This window comes from Pseudophryne corroboree, chromosome 2 (assembly GCF_028390025.1).
Source record: "Pseudophryne corroboree isolate aPseCor3 chromosome 2, aPseCor3.hap2, whole genome shotgun sequence".
Classification (NCBI taxonomy): Eukaryota; Metazoa; Chordata; class Amphibia; order Anura; family Myobatrachidae; genus Pseudophryne; species Pseudophryne corroboree.
Genome location: NC_086445.1, coordinates 138,603,014 through 138,625,955, shown reverse-complemented (window position 1 = coordinate 138,625,955; position 22,942 = coordinate 138,603,014). Strand labels below are relative to the sequence as shown.

The window sequence follows — 22,942 nt, the reverse complement described above, 5'->3', positions numbered from 1 at the left end:
AACGGGGTCTGGGCTGGTAGGACTGTGGGAAGGAACGCATGTGGCCCCACTCCCGTAACACATCACTCCCCATGCTTTCCTTACAGCACATCGGCAGCTACAGAGACTCCGCAGCTTAGAGGAGCCTGAGCTTCTCCAGCCACCAGTCCACGGCGGCATCTACTGTGACAGCATGTTCAGCACAACAGTCACACGTAGCAGAGCCACAGAGGTCCTATTATCCAGCAGGGTAGGCTCTGTTTGCAGAGAGGCTTGTTTCCTTAGGCTTTCACTTTCTCCCCTCATAGCTGCAGACTTCCCCCTTCCCTATCCGCAGCACCCCCAAACCCCTCTCATGGCATGACCTGGCTGCTGAAGTCTTGATGCCGGCAACTCCCCACAGCTACCTCCATGCTGCCTGGTTAGTGTTCTCTGCTGCAGGACCTGATTCCTGACCTGATTCCTGTTGGGGTTGGAAAGGAGATCTGCCTTCAGATCTCTCTCTGACACCCCCCTCTCTCTCACCCCCCTATCTCTCTATCCTTTATACCCTCTCTCTCTCTCATCCCATCTCTATCTATCCCTCCCTTACACCCTCTCTCCCTATCCCTGACACCATATCTCTTACGCCCTCTGTCTCTCTCTACTCCTGACACCCTTTCACGCTCACCCCCTCTCTCTATCCCTGACACCCTCTCTCTTCTCTCTCACCCCCTCTCTCTATCCCTGAGACCATCTCACCCCCTCTCTCTCTATCCCTGACACCATCTCTCTCTAACCCCCCTCTCTATCAATGAAACCCTCTCTCTCTCAACCCCTCTCTCTCTATCTATCCCTGACACCCTCTATCTTCTCTCTCACCCCCTCTCTCTATTCCTGACACCATCTCACACCCTCTTTCTATCCCTGACACCATCTCTCTCTAACCCCCTCTCTATCAATGAAACCCTCTCTCTCTCACCCCCCTATCTCTCTATCCCTGACATCCTCTCTCTCACCCTCTTCTCTCTCTATCAATGACACCTTCTCTCTTACCCCTCTCTCTTTCTATCCCTGACACTCTCTCACCCTCTCTATCCCTGACACCCTTTCTGTCATTCCCTCACTTTCCCTGACATCCTCTCTGCCCCTCTCACCCCTCCCTCTCCCCCCCCCCTCCCCCCCTTAGTAGTTATCACCAGGGCTGGATTAAAGTCTGTCAAATGTATATGTCACATATACTGTATGTGTATAATGATATAAGTGTGATGTCAGTTTTATGTTCTGCTGTGTAATGTGGGTGTGATGTCAGTATGTAGCCCTCCTGTGTGATGTTAATGTGTAGCCCTGCTGTGTAATGTAGCTGCGATGTCAGTGTGTAGCCAGTACTGAGCTTTGTACTTTGGCTTTCACCTGCCACTGCAGGACACACCCCTGAATGACAGTAGATACGCCCATAGGTGGAGATAGACACGCCCATTGGGTGGAATGTGACATGCCCCCTCAATAGTGCGCCACGCGGCGCATTAGAGTGCGATCTATTATCTCCCTGAAACTACTTTTCAAAAGTGTGGCAAGTACAGTATGTAACATACGTGTTTCTAGTTTTCCCCGTAGACTAGGCTATCTAAAAATAAGATATAATCAATGTTGTGATAAATCTACCCTGAAAGTCTGTATAGAGAATCTGCTGTCCAGTACAACCCTACACAATTGATTTCTCTTTGTGAATTCTGTTTGAACACCATCATTTTCACACTGCTGTAATTTTCAGAAGCAGAGATTTGGGGTATCAGAGCTGTCCACTTAGTTTACTTTGAGTTGACTTTGTTAAGTGTTGATTGTCATTTCCCTGGAAAGTTTTAGGAATCTTTTCTTGTGCCATTCTTTCTGTCACACATTGGAAAATGTAATTGGATTATGCAAAAATAGGATATTAATTACCTACCGGTAAATCCTTTTCTCTTAGTCCGTAGATGATACTGGGGTCCATTTAGTACCATGGGGTATAGACGGGTCCACTAGGAGCCATGGGCACTTTAAGAATTTGATTGTGTGGCCTGGCTCCTCCCTCTATGCCCCTCCTACCAGACTAGGAAACTTTGAGAGAAGGATAGTGGTGAGATTCCGAACCAGCACACACAACAAGAGGAAAGCCAAGCTAACCAAACTTGAAAATGGAACAGCAACGGCTGAACCAACATTACTTAACCAAATAACAGTGCAGGAAGAACGAAGCACTGGGCGGGCGTCCAGTATCCTCTACGGACTACGAAAAAAGGATTTACTAGTAGGTAATTCAAATCCTATTTTCTCTTATGTCCTAGAGGATACTGGGGTCCATTTAGTACCATGGGGATGTACCAAAACTCCCAAACCGGGTGGGAGAGTGCTGAGGTTCCTGCAGAACTGATTGACCAAACTGAAGGTCCGCAGAGGCCAAGTATCGAACTTGTAGAACTTAGAAAATGTGTTCGAACCTGACCAAGTAGCTGCTCGGCTGTAAAGCCGAGATACCCCGGGCAGCCGCCCAGGAAGAACCTACCAACCTAGTAGAGTGGGCCTGTACAAATTTTGGACACGGCAAACTTGTCGTGTAATAAGCATGCTGGATAGTAAATGAATATTAAAACCCAAAAAATGTAGCGCTAATAAACTGGATATGTGTACAATTAAATACATTTATTACATACTGTATTCCACACAATTGATTGTTGCAACAAATATCTAAAAATATACTAATAAGGGTATATCAAAGCACTGCTTATATTTGATTGATTAAAATCATGAACATATGAGCTGGGACTTGTAGTTCATCTTAGGAGTGTAGCCACAGTCCTGGGAAATAAAGATGGTGCGAAGATTATATTACCAGCTGTATTGGAAGATGCGAGACCTCTGATGGCTTCATTATGGACTCCACTTTGTCCTATGCTGGAGAGTAAGTCTGATCCAGCGTGCAATTGTCTGCTTTGAAGCAGGACACCCAATCTTATTGGGATCATAAAGAACAAACAGCGAGTCCATCTTTCTGTGACAAGCTGTTCTTTTCAAAGCCACCTTCAAAGCCCTCACAACATCCAAAGTCTTTGAAGTAGCAGAGGTGTCGGTGACAACCGGAACCACAATAGGTTGGTTGATGTGAAATGCGGACACCACTTTAGGAAGAAATTGCTGATGAGTTCTGAGTTCAGCTCTGTCCTCATGGAAAATTAAATAGGGACTTTTGTGAGACAAAGCCCCCAGCTCCGACAGACGTCTTGCTGAAGCCAAGGCCAACAGTGTGACGGTCTTCCACGTAAGATATTTTACGTCCACCTCCTGTAACGGTTCAAACCAGTCTGATTGGAGGAACTGCAGCACCACATTGAGATCCCAAGGTGCCGTGGGAGGCACAAAGGGAGGTTGGATGTGCAGAACACCTTTCAAGAACGTCCGGACCTCAGGGAGAGAAGCCAATTGTTTCTGAAAGAAAATGGACAAGGCCGAAATCTGGACTTTTATGGGGCCCAGACGCAGGCCCACATCCACGCCTGCCTGCAGAAACAGCAGGTAACGTCCCAGATGAAATTTCACCGCAGAATAATTTCTGCTGTCACACCAAGAGACATATTTCTTCCAAATACGATGGTAATGCTTAGACATTACCCACTTTACTGGCTTGGATCACAGTCGGGATAACCTTGTTAGGGATCCCGCTCCTGGCTAGAATCAGCCGTTCAACTTCCATGCCGTCAAACGTAGCCGCGGTAAGTCCTGATAGACAAATGGGCCCTGTTGCAGAAGATCCTCGCGAAGAGGTAGAGAACAAGGATCTTTGAGGAGCATCTCCAGAAAGTCCGCGTAGCAGGCCCTTCTTGGCCAGTCCGGAGCAATGAGTATTGCTTGAACCTTTTCCCTTTTTATTTGTTTTAGAATTCTTGGGATCAGAGGAAGTGGAGGAAACACATACACCATTTGATAGACCCATGGAGTTGTCAGAGCGTCTATCGCCACCGCCTGTGGGTCTCTCGACCTGGAACAATACCGCCTGAGCTTCTTGTTGAGATGAGAGGCCATCATGTCGATCTATGGATATCCCCACCGACTTGTCAAGCACCTGAACACTTCCGGGTGAAGGCCCCACTCCCCCGGGTGCAGGTCGTGCCTGCTAAGGAAGTCTGCTTCCCAGTTGTCTACTCCCGGAATGAAGGCCGCTGACAACGCCACAGCGTTTCTTTCTGCCCAGAGGAGAGTTCTTGACACCTCTGACATTGCTGCTCTGCTTTGCGTTCTGCCCTGTCGGTTTATGTACGTTACTGCTGTCACATTGTCCGAGTGGACCTGAATTGCCCGATCTTGAAGAAGATGTGAGGTCTGCAGAAGGGCATTGTATATGGCCCTGAATTCCAGAATGTTGATTGGAAGGATGACTTCCTTACTTGACCATCTTCCCTGAAACTGCACCCTCTGAGTGACTGCTCCCCAACCTCTGAGGCTTGCATCTGTGGTTGACAGAATCCAGTTCTGAATTCCGAACCTCCATCCTGCAACGATGTGAGAAGACTGTTACCACCACAGAAGGGAGATCCTGGCCTTTGGCGACAGACGGATCCTGTGTTGCATGTGAAGATGTGATTTCGGACCATTTGTCCAACAGATCGAGCTGGAAGGGTCTTGCGTGAAACCTTCTGTATTGAAGTGCCTCGTAAAAGGTCACCATTTTCCCCAGAAGGCATGCACAGATGCACCGACAGCCGGGTTGGCTTCAGGACATCCCGAACCATCGTCTGGATTACCAATGCCTTTTCCAACGGAAGGAACAACTTTTGTGACTCTGTCTCCAGTATCATTCCCAGGAATGGGAGCCTCCGTGTTGGTTCTAGGTGAGATTTCGGAAGGTTCAGAATCCACCCGTGATCCTGGAGGAGTTTGGTTGAGAGAGCGGTGCTGTCCAGCAACCTTTCCCTGGATGGCACTTTTATCAGGAGATCATTCAGGTACGGAATTATGTTCACTCCCTGCTTGCGGAGTATAAACATCATCTCTGCCATCACCTTGGTGAACATCCTCGGTGCAGTGGAAAGACCAAATGGCAGGGCCTGGAACTGGTAGTGACAGTCCTGCAGCGTAAACCGGAGGCCAGATCGGAATATGAAGGTACACATCCTTGATATCCAGAGACACTAGGAAATCATTCTCCTCCAGACCTGAGATCACCGCTCTCAGAGACTCCATCTTGAATTTGAACACTCGTAAGTATGGGTTCAAAGACTTGAGGGTGAGAATTGGTCTTACCGAAGCGTCCAGCTCCGGTACTACGAACAAGTTGGAATAGTACCCCTTGTTTAGTAGATGAGGTGGAACTGGAACAATGACCTGAGTCTGTACTAGTTTTTGGATGGCATGCTGTAACGTTATACTTGCCTCTTGTGAAAATGGCAAGCCTGATTTGAAGAATCTGTGAGGTGGGAGCTTTTGGAACTCCAGTCTGTAGCCCTGGTAAATAAGATCTATGACCCAGGGATCCTGGCACGAATTTGACTAGATCTGACTGAAGAATTGTAGTCGGAGTCCCACCTGACAGCCTTCCAGGCATTGCGGTCCACCGTCATGCTGAAGTCTTTGAGGAAGCAGAGCCTGAGCGTGGTTTACCTCTTGTGCCACTGGAGGACGTAGAAGCACATCTGGATTTGCCCTTGAACTTGGCCGTCCCAAAGGACTGTAACTTAGAAGCTGGATAAGTTTTCTTGGTAGGGAGGGGCTGCGGAAGGAAGATACGTAGACTTAGAGTTGATCGCAGCAGCAAATTTGTTAGCAGTTGGGCAAAAACATGTGCACTGCAGGGGGGGGGGATATAACATGTGCAGCGAGAGTTAGATTTCCCGGTGCTGCTGACAAAAGGAGCCTACACCTGGCACTGCTGACAGTGGGAAGGCTGCTGTAGGTCACTGCTAAAAGGCGACTGTCACAAAAGTAGGCAGACACTGCTGGACAGTGTCCACCTACTTATCATTCCGCTGGGGGGGGGGGGGAATTCCCCCTACACTGGAACGATTCCTTGGGAAATATCTAACCTGTTCAATTATGCCAACTAGTTGGACTGTTTTGGGCCATTTTTTGCCATTTGGGAGCAACTGACAGATTATCATTCCAACCAGACAACTAGTTGGTTGTTTGGAATGATATTGGGGGTCATTCCGAGTTGATCGCTCGCTAGCACTTTTTAGCAGCCATGCAAACACATAGTTGCCGCCCACGGGGGAGTGTATTTTCGCTTTGCAGGAGTGCGAACGCCTGTGCAGCAGAGCGCCTGCAAACACATTTTGTGCAAGACAAGACCAGCCCTGTAGTTACTTCATCCTGTGCGATGAATGCTGCGACGAGTGACACGGTAATGACGTCAGATACACACCCAGCAAACGCCCGGCCACGCCTGCGTTTTTACAAACACTCCCAGAAAACGGTCAGTTGACACCCATAAGTACCCTCTTTCTGTCAATCTCCTTGCATTCAGCTGTGCGATTGTAATCGTCGCTAGAACCAGTGCACAACCACAAAGGATTTCGTACCCGTATGACGCGCGTACGCACTGCAGTGCATACGCATGCGCAGAATAGCCTTTTTTTCACTGATCGCTACGCAGCGGACAACGGCAGCTAGCGATCAACTCGGAATGACCCCCATTGTTGTGATGTATGGCCAGCTTTACTCCTAAGGCACTAAACAAAACAAAAAATGAGGACCTGGTGGAGGCAGTAGAGGTTAGAGGTGGCAGAGTTTTTTATTGACTATTTTAGTGCCAATCTCCTAAAGCCACACACTCTAACCCACATGCAAGTAATACAGTGTCCCCCCAGATGGATGCAAAAGGAAGATGTGCTGCCAGCAAAGATTCTAGTAGTAATAAAAAGGCAAGGAACTGTAAGTATAATCCAAAATATTTGGAAAATGGTTTAATGTGGGCTGACTCGGAGGAAGTACCATGTCCACAGTGTGTGTGGAGAAGATCTTGCTAAAGAAAGCTTAAAACCGTCCCAATGAGGAAGGACCTACAGAACAATCACAGGGGGTCATTCCGAGTTGTTCGCTCTGTAAATTTTTTCGCATCGCAGCGATTTTCCGCTTAGTGCGCATGCGCAATGTCCGCACTGCGACTGCTCCAAGTAAATTTGCTATGCAGTTAGGAATTTTACTCACGGTTTTTTCTTCGTTCTGGTGATCGTAATGTGATTGACAGGAAGTGGGTGTTTCTGGGCGGAAACTGGCCATTTTATGGGTGTGTGCGAAAAAACGCTACCGTTTCTGGGAAAAACGCGGGAGTGGCTGGAGAAACGGAGGAGTGTCTGGGCGAACGCTGGGTGTGTTTGTGACGTCAAACCAGGAACGACAAGCACTGAACTGATCGCAGATGCCGAGTAAGTTTGAAGCTACTCAGAAACTGCTAAGAGGTGTGTAATCGCAATTTTGAGAATCTTTCGTTCGCAATTTTAAGAAGCTAAGATTCACTCCCAGTAGGCGGCGGCTTAGCGTGTGTAAAGCTGCTAAAAGCAGCTTGCGAGCGAACAACTCGGAATGAGGGCCACAGTTCTCTGCAATCCAAACAACTTGATTATTTTAAACAATAATTGAGGGAATTACGGGGCCAGAAAACCATACTAAAAACAGCAGTCACAGTTAGTGAGAAAACACTTGTGGCCTCATTTGTGGCGTCATACTGGAGAGCCAGAACGGGTAAACCACACAACATCAGAAAAAAAGCTTTTTTTTTCTACCATGTGGCAATTGATTCTATTACGCACTTTGCTACTCAGCTTGATTTGATTCCCCTGTCTAATAGCACAATTGGTAGTATTGCAAGAGACATGACAGAGCAAGTCCCCACCAAAATTAGGCAAGTAATTTTTTGCCATTCAGGCTGATGAAAGTCTGATATGTTGGGGTCTGCTCATACGCTGATCTACGTAATATTTGAGAATGATTGAGAAATACATGAGGAATTTCTGTTCTGTCAGCCACTATCATAATAAGCTACTGGGGAACTGCTTTTGTCATGGATTCTGGCTACGAATGGCTGTGCGGGGTCGAAATTTGCTGCGACAGTGCAAGGCATCGACTGGAAATAACAGCGGCCTAGTGACCACTGTTATTTCCAGTCATTGCAATAAAACAAGTTCTTGATAAAGATGTTTGCAGCCAACTTCATTGAGAGCAGTTCTTCAAGTGCACGTCTGCTTAGAGATTTGTATGAGGAGATTGGCACTGAGAGCAGTTCTACAAGTGCACGCCTGCTTAGAGATTTGTGTGAGGAGATGGGAACTGAGAACAGTTCTACAAGTGCACGCCTGCTTAGAGATTTGTATAAGGAGATGGGAACTGAGGCCCTCATTCCGAGTTGTTCACTCGTTGCCGAATTTCGCTATATTGCGATTAGTCGCTTACTGCGCATGCGCAATGTTCGCAGAGCGCATGCGCTTAGTTATTTTACTCAAAAGTTAGGTATTTTACTCACGGCATTACGAGGAATTTTCTTCGTTCTGGTGATCGGAGTGTGATTGACAGGAAGTGGGTGTTTCTGGGCGGAAACTGGCCGTTTTATGGGTGTGTGTGAAAAAACGCTACCGTTCTGGGAAAAACGCGGGAGTTGCTGGAGAAACGGGGGAGTGCCTGGGCGAACGCTGGGTGTGTTTGTGACGTCAAACCAGGAACGAAACTGACTGAACTGATCACAGTGGCAGAGTAAGTCTCGAGCTACTCGGAAACTGCTAAGAAATTTCTATTCGCAAATCTGCTAATCTTTCGTTCGCAATTCTGCTATGCTAAGATACACTCCCAGAGGGCGGCGGCTTAGCGTGTGCAATGCTGCTAAAAGCAGCTAGCGAGCGAACAACTCGGAATGAGGGCCTGAGAGCAGTTCTACAAGTGCACGCCTGCTTAGAGATTTGTGTGAGGAGATGGGAGCTGAGCACCATCTGTTACTTTAGCACACAGAAGTACTAGTTGTCATGGGGAAAGTTGGTCAACTGTTTGTTTAAGCTTAGGGAGGAAGCCAGCCAGTCCCTGCAGGATGCCAGACAGTCGCTGCTGGCTGCAAAATGTTTAGATGCTAGTGGCATGCTATGCTAACTTACCTAGCAGACATTTTTGAATGTGTAAATGCGCTACATACCTCCCTTTCAAGGACAAGATTTGACAGTTTTTTTTTTATCCACTGACAAAATTGAAAGTTGGAACAAGAAGCTGTCCTTGTGGTACACACAGATGGAATGTGGTCATTTTGAAGCATTTCATTTGTAAATTATTTAAATGACAGTGATCTTCCAAAACATGATATATAACCTACAGATATGTCCTCGTAGATCATTGCACATGCAAATCACAGGATAGTAGGAGCGGGTGTATGCAAGCACCCGCTATCCATTCACTGTGATTTAGAGACCTGTCTCTGCAACTGCCTGTGGCATATCGAGGTGTCACTAGGAAATGCCGCTATATGCAGCAACACTACAAGTGGACATATCTGTACTACCATCAGTCATCTGGACAGCCTTAAACAGCTGTTTCATCAGCACTTTCCTGAAAAGGATGGAAAAGTAGAAGGCTGGATTATGAATCCCTTCAGTGCTGAAGCACCTCACTGTCTCCCTGTGGAACCTAAAGAAGAAAGTTAATTGACCTCTTCTGTGATGAAACATTGAAGCTCATATTGTGAACCTCCTGCAATCTTCTGGCTCTCAGTGCAGCAGGAATACAGAGCTGTCATCTGCTGCACTGAAGGTGTTCATGTCCTTTGGTGGTCATTCCGAGTTGTTCGCTCGTTGCCGATTTTCGCTATGCTGTGATTTGTTGCTAAATGCGCACGGTACGCAGAGCGCATGCGCTAAGTTATTTTACACAAAACTTGCTGGTGTTCCTGCGGCGCTTTTCAGTCACACTGCTGATCGGTGAATGATTGACAGGAAAGGGGCGTTTCTGGGTGGTAACTGAGCGTTTTCCAGGAGTGTGCTAAAAAACGCAGGCGTGTCAGGGAAAAACGCGGGAGTGTCTGGAGAAACAGGGGAGTGGCTAGCCGAACGCAGGGCGTGTTTGTGACGTCAAACCAGGAACTAAATGTACTGAGCTGATCGCAATCTAGGAGTAGGTCTGGAGCTACTCAGAAACTGCAAGGAATTATTTAGTAGCAGTTCTGCTAATCTTTCGTTCGCTATTCTGCTAAACTAAGATACACTCCCAGAGGGCGGCGGCCTAGCGTTTGCAATGCTGCTAAAAGCAGCTAGCGAGCGAACAACTCGGAATGAGGGTCTTTATGTCTACTTACGTATGTGAAGCTGGATTTTCAGCTTTAACTTTACTGAAAGTAGAGATCCTGTCTCTGTTACAGGCGACATTCGTCTTTATCTCAAAGCCCTGTTTCAAGGATTTCTTTACAACCAACCTCCAAGCTCAAACATCCCATTAAGAAAATAAATAACATTGTTTTATATATAAAAAAAAAAGTTTATTTCAATGAAAACTGATGTGCTCTTGTTCCATTTTTGGTAGAAAAAAAAATCATAAGATCATAAGTGTGCTACTTAGATTTATATAGTGGCACTTTTCGTCGGTGACTTGCTGGGGTCTTGTAATAATTTTTGTTAGAGGGGGTCCCAGATCGAATTAGTTTGGGAAGTCCCACCTCAGGCTGATGGTGTTTGGGCTCATGTGGAGTTTCTTTATCTGGAGGTTTGGGCATGCTCTGTTGTTCCATTTTGATGTTTTTTGGGAGCATCCAGGGGTCTGCCTGGCCAAATGTACCTGGAAGAGAATGAAAATAAACTGTGAGACAGAGTCACTGTGTATGAGATACTATCTCTAGTTGCTAACGTTTGCTATTTACAGATGAATAAAGCTGTCCCATTTTGGTGGTTTCAGCGTCTGGGTCCAACTAATCAAACATTATCCTTGCAACATCACACAGCCCCGTTTTTTTAAATGGGTGTGTAAGATAAACCCATGTAGCCCCAGGAATAATGGTTGCATGGATAATCCATCTGAGCTCCAGGAAGCGGAAGGTTAGGTTCTAGGTGGTAATGTGTTGTTTATCCTTAAATAAAAGCTATTAAGGGCAAAGAGTAGTGCAGAGTGTCATTACATTCAACTTTTTCCATTAAAATGTGTCTTATTCACAAAATGTTGCGAATAGGACACACAAGCAGCTTACACACTGCTGATTAAGATGATATGCGGCATGCTCAGTGACGGACTGGGCCTTCATTTCAGCCCGCGCGTGCACTCGTCATGGGGGAACGCGCTGCCACGTAATATGAGGGCGTGCCGTGAGTCATGGGGGCGTGGACTCGTGGCACGCCCCCATTACCATGGCAATGCTTGCTGGGAATGGAGGTGCACCGCTAGTCCGGGGGCGTGGGCGCGCGGCACGCCCCCATTTCCATGGAGACCGGTGAGGGCGGCTCAACCAGAGAGCCGGACGCTGCGCTGTGTGTGGCCGTCCCGGCTCTCTGAGGGACCGGACCGGCCCACCTACCCATCGGCCCTTCTGGCATATGCCAGAAGTGCCAGATGGCCAGTCCGGCCCTGGGCAAAGCCTATATTCTGTGTGCATCTGCGTCTTTAGCTGCATACAAAATGCTAGGAAATTTCTAGGAAAACACTGTAGCGTGGCATTTCGTATGCAGATACAGCCACAGTCGCACACAGAATGGAGGCATGCCACATATTTTAAACAGCAGCCTGCTTGCACTTCTTATTTGTACAGCAATGCAAATAAGACACATTTTTGGCAAAAAAAAGACACCCAATGCTAACCCAGTTGCACGGGACCTGGAGCCAATTTATAATACCCCTTTCAGATTGCCAAAGCCAGGAAACATCTGGGATTCTGTACAAGGGTCCAATCCATATGAGACCGTTTTAAGACTGGCGGCTGGACTTATTGCAGAGTCAGTGACATACAGGTGCAGTCTCAGGCCATGGAGATGAGATCCTCTGAAAGCGCAGGACTCTAAGAGGATCCCTTTATAGGACCCTTTCAGACTAAGCAAAATCCCGGGTTGCTGTGCGTTCACGTGCAATAACTCGGGAAATTTCTGCTAGTCTGAAAGGGGTATAAGTCACAGACACTATTTAAAAGGGACAGGGTCATTTTGAACAGAGGAACAAGTATGTGCTTTGCTTTCTTTCGAGCAAAGGAGAGAAGAGCAAGTTCCTGATTCAGGGCAGTTGTTGATTACAAGCACTGTGTTACTTCCTGACTCACCTGCATGCGGACGCTGTATAAGAATAGACCCCTTAGAGGGCAAGTAGAGAAAAGATCCTTTTGCTCAATCGGTATGTGCTTTGTGTTAGAGAGCAGTTTACCAGACAATTGTAAGAGCACTCCAGGCAATGCAATATTACTAGTCAATCTACCGCATACATGGTAAGCTTGATAAGAAAAATAACTAACCTATAAGTTCTCCAGTGAGGCTAAAGAGCCTCACTGCTCTGTCTTTAGAACAGGTCAGCACCACCTTCTCATCTTGTATCACCTCCAGCCTAAGGAATGATTTGATAAATTGTTAATGGGCTTTCACAGATGTAAGAGTATATATAATAGTGCGCTAGTTCTATAAACCAGCACCAACTCAACAATTAAAGCTGTAGATTTAAAGTAGAAATCGTTTAAGAAGCAAAACCAATCTGCCAATTTAAATCTACAGCCTTAATCGCAGAGATTGTGTCAGTTCACGGTCCTGGCACCATATGATATACATACTAGAGATGAGCGCCGGAAATTTTTCGGGTTTTGTGTTTTGGTTTTGGGTTCGGTTCCGCGGCCGTGTTTTGGGTTCGACTGCGTTTTGGCAAAACCTCACCGAATTTTTTTTGTCGGATTCGGGTGTGTTTTGGATTCGGGTGTTTTTTTCCAAAAAACCTAAAAAACAGCTTAAATCATAGAATTTGGCGGTCATTTTGATCCCAAAGTATTATTAACCTCAAAAACCATAATTTCCACTCATTTTCAGTCTATTCTGAATACCTCACACCTCACAATATTATTTTTAGTCCTAAAATTTGCACCGAGGTCGCTGTGTGAGTAAGATAAGCGACCCTAGTGGCCGACACAAACACCGGGCCCATCTAGGAGTGGCACTGCAGTGTCACGCAGGATGGCCCTTCCAAAAAACCCTCCCCAAACAGCACATGACGCAAAGAAAAAAAGAGGCGCAATGAGGTAGCTGTGTGAGTAAGATTAGCGACCCTAGTGGCCGACACAAACACCGGGCCCATCTAGGAGTGGCACTGCAGTGTCACGCAGGATGTCCCTTCCAAAAAACCCTCCCCAAACAGCACATGACGCAAAGAAAAAGAAAAGAAAAAAGAGGTGCAAGATGGAATTGTCCTTGGGCCCTCCCACCCACCCTTATGTTGTATAAACAGGACATGCACACTTTAACCAACCCATCATTTCAGTGACAGGGTCTGCCACACGACTGTGACTGATATGACGGGTTGGTTTGGACCCCCACCAAAAAAGAAGCAATTAATCTCTCCTTGCACAAACTGGCTCTACAGAGGCAAGATGTCCACCTCATCATCATCCTCCGATATATCACCGTGTACATCCCCCTCCTCACAGATTATCAATTCGTCCCCACTGGAATCCACCATCTCAGCTCCCTGTGTACTTTGTGGAGGCAATTGCTGCTGGTCAATGTCTCCACGGAGGAATTGATTATAATTCATTTTAATGAACATCATCTTCTCCACATTTTCTGGATGTAACCTCGTACGCCGATTGCTGACAAGGTGAGCGGCGGCACTAAACACTCTTTCGGAGTACACACTTGTGGGAGGGCAACTTAGGTAGAATAAAGCCAGTTTGTGCAAGGGCCTCCAAATTGCCTCTTTTTCCTGCCAGTATAAGTACGGACTGTGTGACGTGCCTACTTGGATGCGGTCACTCATATAATCCTCCACCATTCTTTCAATGGTGAGAGAATCATATGCAGTGACAGTAGACGACATGTCCGTAATCGTTGTCAGGTCCTTCAGTCCGGACCAGATGTCAGCATCAGCAGTCGCTCCAGACTGCCCTGCATCACCGCCAGCGGGTGGGCTCGGAATTCTGAGCCTTTTCCTCGCACCCCCAGTTGCGGGAGAATGTGAAGGAGGAGATGTTGTTGACAGGTCGCGTTCCGCTTGACTTGACAATTTACTCACCAGCAGGTGTTTGAACCCCAGCAGACTTGTGTCTGCCGGAAAGAGAGATCCAAGGTAGGCTTTAAATCTAGGATCGAGCACGGTGGCCAAAATGTAGTGCTCTGATTTCAACAGATTGACCACCCGTGAATCCTTGTTAAGCGAATTAAGGGCTCCATCCACAAGTCCCACATGCCTAGCGGAATCGCTCCGTGTTAGCTCCTCCTTCAATGTCTCCAGCTTCTTCTGCAAAAGCCTGATGAGGGGAATGACCTGACTCAGGCTGGCAGTGTTTGAACTGACTTCACGTGTGGCAAGTTCTAAGGGCATCAGAACCTTGCACAACGTTGAAATCATTCTCCACTGCGCTTGAGACAGGTGCATCCCACCTCCTATATCGTGCTCAATTGTATAGGCTTGAATGGCCTTTTGCTGCTCCTCCAACCTCTGAAGCATATACAGGGTTGAATTCCACCTCGTTACCACTTCTTGCTTCAGATGATGGCAGGGCAGGTTCAGTAGTTTTTGGTGGTGCTCCAGTTTTCTGTACGTGGTGCCTGTACGCCGAAAGTGTCCCGCAATTCTTCTGGCCACCGACAGCATCTCTTGCACGCCCCTGTCGTTTTTAAAAAAATTCTGCACCACCAAATTCAAGGTATGTGCAAAACATGGGACGTGCTGGAATTGGCCCAGATTTAATGCACACACAATATTGCTGGCGTTGTCCGATGCCACAAATCCACAGGAGAGTCCAATTGGGGTAAGCCATTCCGCGATGATCTTCCTCAGTTGCCGTAAGAGGTTTTCAGCTGTGTGCGTATTCTGGAAAGCGGTGATACAAAGCGTAGCCTGCCTAGGAAAGAGTTGGCGTTTGCGAGATGCTGCTACTGGTGCCGCCGCTGCTGTTCTTGCGGCGGGAGTCCATACATCTACCCAGTGGGCTGTCACAGTCATATAGTCCTGACCCTGCCCTGCTCCACTTGTCCACATGTCCGTGGTTAAGTGGACATTGGGTACAGCTGCATTTTTTAGGACACTGGTGACTCTTTTTCTGAGGTCTGTGTACATTTTCGGTATCGCCTGCCTAGAGAAATGGAACCTAGATGGTATTTGGTACCGGGGACACAGTACCTCCAACAAGTCTCTAGTTGGCTCTGCAGTAATGATGGATACCGGAACCACGTTTCTCACCACCCAGGATGTCAAGGCCTCAGTTATCCGCTTTGCAGTAGGATGACTGCTGTGATATTTCATCTTCCTCGCAAAGGACTGTTGGACAGTCAATTGCTTGGTGGAAGTAGTAAAAGTGGTCTTACGACTTCCCCTCTGGGATGACCATCGACTCCCAGCAGCAACAACAGCAGCGCCAGCAGCAGTAGGCGTTACACGCAAGGATGCATCGGAGGAATCCCAGGCAGGAGAGGACTCGTCAGAATTGCCAGTGACATGGCCTGCAGGACTATTGGCATTCCTGGGGAAGGAGGAAATTGACACTGAGGGAGTTGGTGGGGTGGTTTGCGTGAGCTTGGTTACAAGAGGAAGGGATTTACTGGTCAGTAGACTGCTTCCGCTGTCGGCCCAAGTTTTTGAACTTGTCACTGACTTATTATGAATGCGCTGCAGGTGACGTATAAGGGAGGATGTTCCGAGGTGGTTAACGTCCTTACCCCTACTTATTACAGCTTGACAAAGGGAACACACGGCTTGACACCTGTTGTCCGCATTTCTGGTGAAATACTTCCACACCGAAGAGCTGATTTTTTTGGTATTTTCACCAGGCATGTCAACGGCCATATTCCTACCACGGACAACAGGTGTCTCCCCGGGTGCCTGACTTAAACAAACCACCTCACCAACAGAATCCTCCTGGTCAATTTCCTCCCCAGCGCCAGCAACACCCATATCCTCCTCATCCTGGTGTACTTCAACACTGACATCTTCAATCTGACTATCAGGAACTGGACTGCGGGTGCTCCTTCCATCACTTGCAGGGGGCGTGCAAATGGTGGAAGGCGCATGCTCTTCACGTCCAGTGTTGGGAAGGTCAGGCATCGCAACCGACACAATTGGAGTCGGACTCTCCTTGTGGATTTGGGATTTCGAAGAACGCACAGTTCTTTGCGGTGCTACTGCTTTTGCCAGCTTTAGTCTTTTCATTTTTCTAGCGAGAGGCTGAGTGCTTCCATCCTCATGTGAAGCTGAACCACTAGCCATGAACATAGGCCAGGGCCTCAGCCGTTCCTTGCCACTCCGTGTGGTAAATGGCATATTGGCAAGTTTACGCTTCTCCTCCGACAATTTTATTTTAGGTTTTGGAGTCCTTTTTTTACTGATATTTGGTGTTTTGGATTTGACATGCTCTGTACTATGACATTGGGCATCGGCCTTGGCAGACGACGTTGCTGGCATTTCATCGTCTCGGCCATGACTAGTGGCAGCAGCTTCAGCACGAGGTGGAAGTGGATCTTGATCTTTCCCTAATTTTGGAACCTCAACATTTTTGTTCTCCATATTTTAATAGGCACAACTAAAAGGCACCTCAGGTAAACAATGGAGATGGATGGATTGGATACTAGTATACAATTATGGACGGACTGCCGAGTGCCGACACAGAGGTAGCCACAGCCGTGAACTACCGCACTGTACTATGTCTGCTGCTAATATATAGACTGGTTGATAAAGAGATAGTATACTCGTAACTAGTATGTATGTATAAAGAAAGAAAAAAAAACCACGGTTAGGTGGTATATACAATTATGGACGGACTGCCGAGTGCCGACACAGAGGTAGCCACAGCCGTGAACTACCGCACTGTACTGTGTCTGCTGCTAATATATAGACTGGTTGATAAAGAGATAGTATACTCGTAACTAGTATGTATGTATAAAGAAAGAAAAAAAAACCACGGTTAGGTGGTATATACAATTATGGACGGGCTGCCGAGTGCCGACACAGAGGTAGCCACAGCCGTGAACTACCGCACTGTACTGTGTCTGCTGCTAATATAGACTGGTTGATAAAGAGATAGTATACTCGTAACTAGTATGTATGTATAAAGAAAGAAAAAAAAAACACGGTTAGGTGGTATATACAATTATGGACGGGCTGCCGAGTGCCGACACAGAGGTAGCCACAGCCATGAACTACCGCACTGTACTGTGTCTGCTGCTAATATAGACTGATTGATAAAGAGATAGTATACTCGTAACTAGTATGTATGTATAAAGAAAGAAAAAAAAACCACGGTTAGGTGGTATATACAATTATGGACGGGCTGCCGAGTGCCGACACAGAGGTAGCCACAGCCGTGAACTACCGCACTGTACTGTGTCTGCTGCTAATATAGACTGGTTGATAAAGAGATAGTATACTCGTAACTAGTATGACTATAAAGAAAGAAAAAAAAACCACGGTTAGGTGGTATATACAATTATGGACGGGCTGCCGAGTGCCGACACAGAGGTAGCCACAGCCGTGAACTACCGCACTGTACTGTGTCTGCTGATAATATAGACTGGTTGATAAAGAGATAGTATACTACTAATATTATATATACTGGTGGTCAGGTCACTGGTCACTAGTCACACTGGCAGTGGCACTCCTGCAGCAAAAGTGTGCACTGTTTAATTTTAATATAATATTATGTACTCCTGGCTCCTGCTATAACCTATAACTGGCACTGCAGTGCTCCCCAGTCTCCCCCACAATTATAAGCTGTGTGAGCTGAGCACAGTCAGATATATATATACATTGATGCAGCACACTGGGCTGAGCAGTGCACACAGATATGGTATGTGACTGAGTCACTGTGTGTATCGTTTTTTTCAGGCAGAGAACGGATATATTAAATAAAACAAACAACTGCACTGTCTGGTGGTCACTGTGGTCGTCAGTCACTAAACTCTGCACTCTCTTCTACAGTATCACAGCCTCAGGTCAATCTCTCTCTCTCTCTCTCAACCCTAATCTAAATGGAGAGGACGCCAGCCACGTCCTCTCCCTATCAATCTCAATGCACGTGTGAAAATGGCGGCGACGCGCGGCTCCTTATATAGAATCCGAGTCTCGCGAGAATCCGACAGCGTCATGATGACGTTCGGGCGCGCTCGGGTTAACCGAGCAAGGCGGGAGGATCCGAGTCTGCTCGGACCCGTGAAAAAAACATGAAGTTCGTGCGGGTTCGGATTCAGAGAAACCGAACCCGCTCATCTCTAATACATACCCCTTAATAATACAGTAAGGAAAGTATCACTACAGGAATTAACATGCTTAGACATGGAAGGGGTGGGAGGGGGGGAGACTAGCAAAAATGTGCTGCACCTCTTGAGAATATCCCCCTAAAACATCACAATGAGTCTTGGTTGTATTTTAAGGATTTCATATTTTTGAATAAAATAAATCTTTATTGTTTAATCACTGGTGCTAGGTTTGATTTTACCTAGGGGCTGCAGTAATTTCCCATAGGAAAAACTCCCTGAAAATCACAACAAAACAGGCAGTCCCAGGGGGATGTGTTTTCTTTCCCTTGAACTGCCAGTCCGCCTGCAATAACAGAGCCACTCCCCTGCTATAACGTCAACCCTATCTGTCTTCTATGGGCTGCAGCCGATGCAGTACATAGAAGCCAGCCTGTTTAGCAGTACTAGAGTTGAGCCACGCCACCCACTGCCACCTGACCAAAGACCCGCCTCCCAGTGACGCCATCCATCAGTCACCAGGAAAACAGGAGGAAAGGTATGCAGACCCCCTGTAGCCAGACAGGTAACAAGTCGCCGCTGTTTGTAACACTGGGGTAGATGTATTAACCTGGAGAAGGCATAAGGAAGTGATAAACCAGTGATAAAGCAGTGTTAAGTGCAAGGTGATAATGCACCAGCCAATCAGCTCCTAACTGTTAATTTACATATGAGAGCTGATTGGCTGGTGTGTTTATCACCTTGCACATATCACTGGTTTATCACTTCCTTGTGCCTTTTCCAGGTTAATACATCTGCCCCATTGTTCTTTATAATAATCTTCATTTGGAATAGAAGATTGCTCCAGCTGGTATTACTGGGCTTCTGCTCATTTGTCTACTTGCTTCATTCACAAACCAGTGGCAAACGCAGGATTTGCATGGGGGGGTTTCCAGAACTGGGCGGAGCCAATCACGGGGGTGGGGACTGAGGTGACCCAGTATATGCTGTGTCCGTAAAACTAGTGTGTGTGTGTGTGTGTGTGTGTGTGTGTGTGTGTGTGTGTGTGTGTTATATATATATATATATATATATATATATATATATCTACACACATATATATATACTAGGTGCTTCATCGCGCCCTAGGGGCGCTCTTCACACCGTCGGAAGGGGCTACGCCCCTTTAACCCCTGCACGCCTTTCTGGGGTTCAATATATGGAGTATTCCCTGCATTCCTAGTTTTGTTAGTGTTTGAATATTGCACAATGAAAGGCCTTCCGATGGTGAAGGGGGCGTAGTCCCTTGCAACAGGAAGGGGTTTAGGGAGTGGGGACCGCGCATGGGGGAGGGGGTATGAAGGCGCTGTGGGTGGGGTAGGAGCAGGGGTGTCGCAGGTGGGGGATGGCAGCTGCAGGGCTGTTGCGGATGGAGGAGGGGTTCCGAAGGCGCTGCAGATGGGGAAGGGGTGGGTGCGGGTGTGCAGTGGATGGGGGAGGTGTCCAGGGGGCGCGGTGGGTGGGGGAGGGGTGGATGCGGGGGTAACGTGGGTGGGGAAGTGGCGGGTGCGGTGCTGTTGCGAATGGTGTAGGCGATGCGGATTGGGAAGGGCCTGCTGCGTGGGTGGGGTAGGGGATCCAAAGGTGCAGCGGGCGGGGGAGAGCCAGATGCGGGGTGTGGCGGATGGGGGAGGGGGTCCGGAGGTGATGTAGGTGGTGGAGGGGCGGGTGGCATAGGGGGTCTGGAGGCGCCGCGGGTGGGTACCGTGGGAGGGGGCCGGGGGGCGTTGTGTGTGGGGGAGGGGCAGGTGGGGGAGGGGCAGATGCTGGGCTGGATGGGGGAGGGGTTCCAGAGGTACTGCGGGTGGGAAAGGGTGTGGCGGGTGGGTAGGAGGTGTGGAGGCGTTGCGGGTGGGAGGGGGGGGTGCAGTGAATGGGGTTAGGGGTCCGGAGGAGGGAGGGTCCGTGTGTGTTGAGGTGTGGGGTCCGTAGGCGCTGTGGGTGGGGGTGCCACGGGTGGTGGAGGGACAGGTGTGTGGATTTGCGGTGGATGGGGGAGGGGGTCTGGAGGTGCTGCAGGTGGTGGAGGGGTGTGTGCGCGGGTGGGATAGGGGGTGGGTGCGGGGGTGCAGCGGATGGTGGAGGTGGTCCGGGAGTGTGGGAGAGGTGAGGTGCTGTGGGTGGGGGAGAGGCGGGTGAGGGGCTGTTGCGGATGAGGGAGGGGTTCCGGAGGCGCTGCAGGGTGGAAGGGTGCAGGTGTTGCGGGTGAGGTAGGGGGCCTGGAGGCGCTGCGGGTGGGGGTGCGGTGGATGGGGAGGGGCTGCAGGTGGTGGAGGAGCGGGTGGTGTAGGAGGTCCGGAGGTGCAGTGGGTGGTGGAGGGGTGGGTGCTGAGGGTGGGGTAGTGGGTCCGAAGGTGTTGCGGTTGCTGGAGAGGTGGGGGTGTAGGGGATGGGTCAGTGGGTGCAGCGGATGGGGGAGGGGTGAGTGCGGGGGTTCAGCGAATGGGGAGGGGGTCAGGGGATGCGGGAGGGGTGGGGGTGCTGTGGGTGGGGGAGGCGGGTGAGGGGCTGTTGCGGATGGGGGAGGGGTTCCGGAGGCGCTGCTGGTGGAGAAGGGTGCAGGTGTTGCGGGTGAGGTAGGGGGCCTGGAGGCGCTGCGGGTGGGGGAGGGAGGGAGGGGGGTGAGGGTGCGGTGGATCGGGAGGGGCTGTAGGTGGTGGAGGCGCAGGTGGTGTAGGGGGTCCGCAGGTGGAGTGGTTGGTGGTGGGGTGAGTGCTGCGGGTGGGGTAGTGGGACCGAAAGTGTTGCGGTTGCTGGAGGGGTGGGGGAGCAGGGGATGGGTCCGGGGGTGCAGCGGATGGGGGAGGGGCTGCTGCAGATGGGGGAGGGGTTTGGAAGACACTGCGGGTGGTGTAGGGGGTCCGAAGGCGCAGTGGGTGGGGGTGCCACGGGTGGTGGAGGGGCAGGTGCGGGGGTTTGCGGGGGATGGGGAGGGGTCCAGGGGCGCTGCAGGTGGTGGAGGGGCAGATATCAGTGCACATAGTCTCTGTGGTAGTTAGTGAGGGTTGGTGATGGTGTAAGAGGGGTGAAGGCCAGTACACAGACAGGCAGTTAGAGAGCAGGATGAGGGTGACAGGGCATAGTGACGGGGAGTACTTAGCAGATATAGGGGTGGGCTACAGGTGTGATGTCACAGTGTGTGTACCTTTGCTGTCATGTGTGAGGTATGTGAGGTATGTGTGAGGTAAGGATGTGTGGGTCGTGGTGGCCACTAACGTCCAGGCTGCTGCTGTGAGATGGTGACTGCAGAGGGAGGGAACTCCGACCCAGCAGCAATGGGTCGTGGTCAGCATTCCTTCCTGGCCCCGTTCCGCCGCACACTGTCCGCCCCGTCTGACGGGCGTCATTCCTCCATCCTGCATGGCAGCGTCAGCTGCTGTGATCGCGGAGCATAGGTAAGCGTCCGGAGCCCTGTGGGCGGGCAGGCATGGTGTTTCCCTGGAGAGGTGCGGCGCGCGTCCTTAGGCTGCAGACGGAGGGAGCTCCGGCCCAGCAGCAATGTTGATTAGTGCGTGTCCCGTCCTGGCGCTGTCCCGCTGCACATGCTCCGCACCGCTTGCCGCTGAGCATGGCAGCCCTTGTGTGTATGCTGCAGATGCTGATCTAGCGGTGCCTGAGCTAGCGCCCTCTCCCTGGGGTGTGGGTGTCAGGCGGCAGGTATGGTGTGTAGGTGGGAGAGGAGCTGCGGGCGGCGACTCGCTGCCTGCAAGTACCCTCCATATCAGCGCTGTTCCCCTCCCTGCAGATAGTGTCAGTGGCCGTGGTGTACTTTTGCTACTGGTGGCCTGTGCCGGTGCTAGGGTGTTCGGCGCCCCCCTGCAAACTATGAATTTTGCGCCCTCCCATATTCCTTTGTTGTGCATCGGGAAAAGTGGTGTGGTCTCACAACTAAGGGGCATGGCCACACAATAGTACCCCCATTTAAAATTACGCCACAATGTAGCACAATCTTATTCATCTTATACGTAATGCCCCACCCGTAGTAGTAGCGTCCTTATACGTAATGCCCCACCCGTAGTAGTAGCGTCCATATACGTAATGCCCCCCCAATAGTAGTAGTGTCCTTATACATAATGCCCCCCCAGTAGTAGTAGCAGTTATATGTAATGCTCCCCAGCAGTAATAGTAGCATCCTTATACGTAATGCCCCACCCGTAGTAGTAGCGTCCTTATACGTAATGCCCCCCAGTAGTAGTAGCGTCCTTATACATAATGCCCCCCCCAATAGTAGTAGTGTCCTTATACATAATGCCCCCCCAGTAGTAGTAGCAGTTATATGTAATGCCCCACAACAGTAATAGTAGCATCCTTATACGTAATGCCTTACCCGTAGTAGTAGCGTCCTTATACGTAATGCCCCCCAGTAGTAGTAGCAGTTATATGTAATGCCTCCCAACAGTAATAGTAGCGTCCTTATACGTAATGCCACCCCTGTAGTAGTAGCATCCTTATACATAATGTGCCCCCAGTAGTAGTACCGTCCTTATACATAATGCCCCCCCAGTAGTAGTAGCATCCTTACATGTAATGCCCTCCCAGTAGTAGCGTCCTTATATGTAATGCCCCCAGTATTAGTAGCCTCCTTATAC

General features: G+C 49.2%; 1 protein-coding gene across 1 annotated transcript in view; it reads right to left on the bottom strand.

The window, feature by feature from the left end:
• Positions 1–10,459: 10,459 nt before the first annotated feature.
• LOC134990638 (WD repeat-containing protein on Y chromosome-like) overlaps positions 10,460–22,942 on the bottom strand; it is a 146,993-nt gene continuing 134,510 nt past the window's right edge. The window contains exons 28-29 of the mRNA XM_063950709.1: positions 12,383–12,471; positions 10,460–10,731 (exon numbers count right to left, since the gene is read on the bottom strand). Of these exons, the coding sequence (XP_063806779.1) occupies positions 10,508–10,731; positions 12,383–12,471 (313 nt within the window). The 3' untranslated portion in view covers positions 10,460–10,507. The remainder of the gene's footprint in view (positions 10,732–12,382; positions 12,472–22,942) is intronic.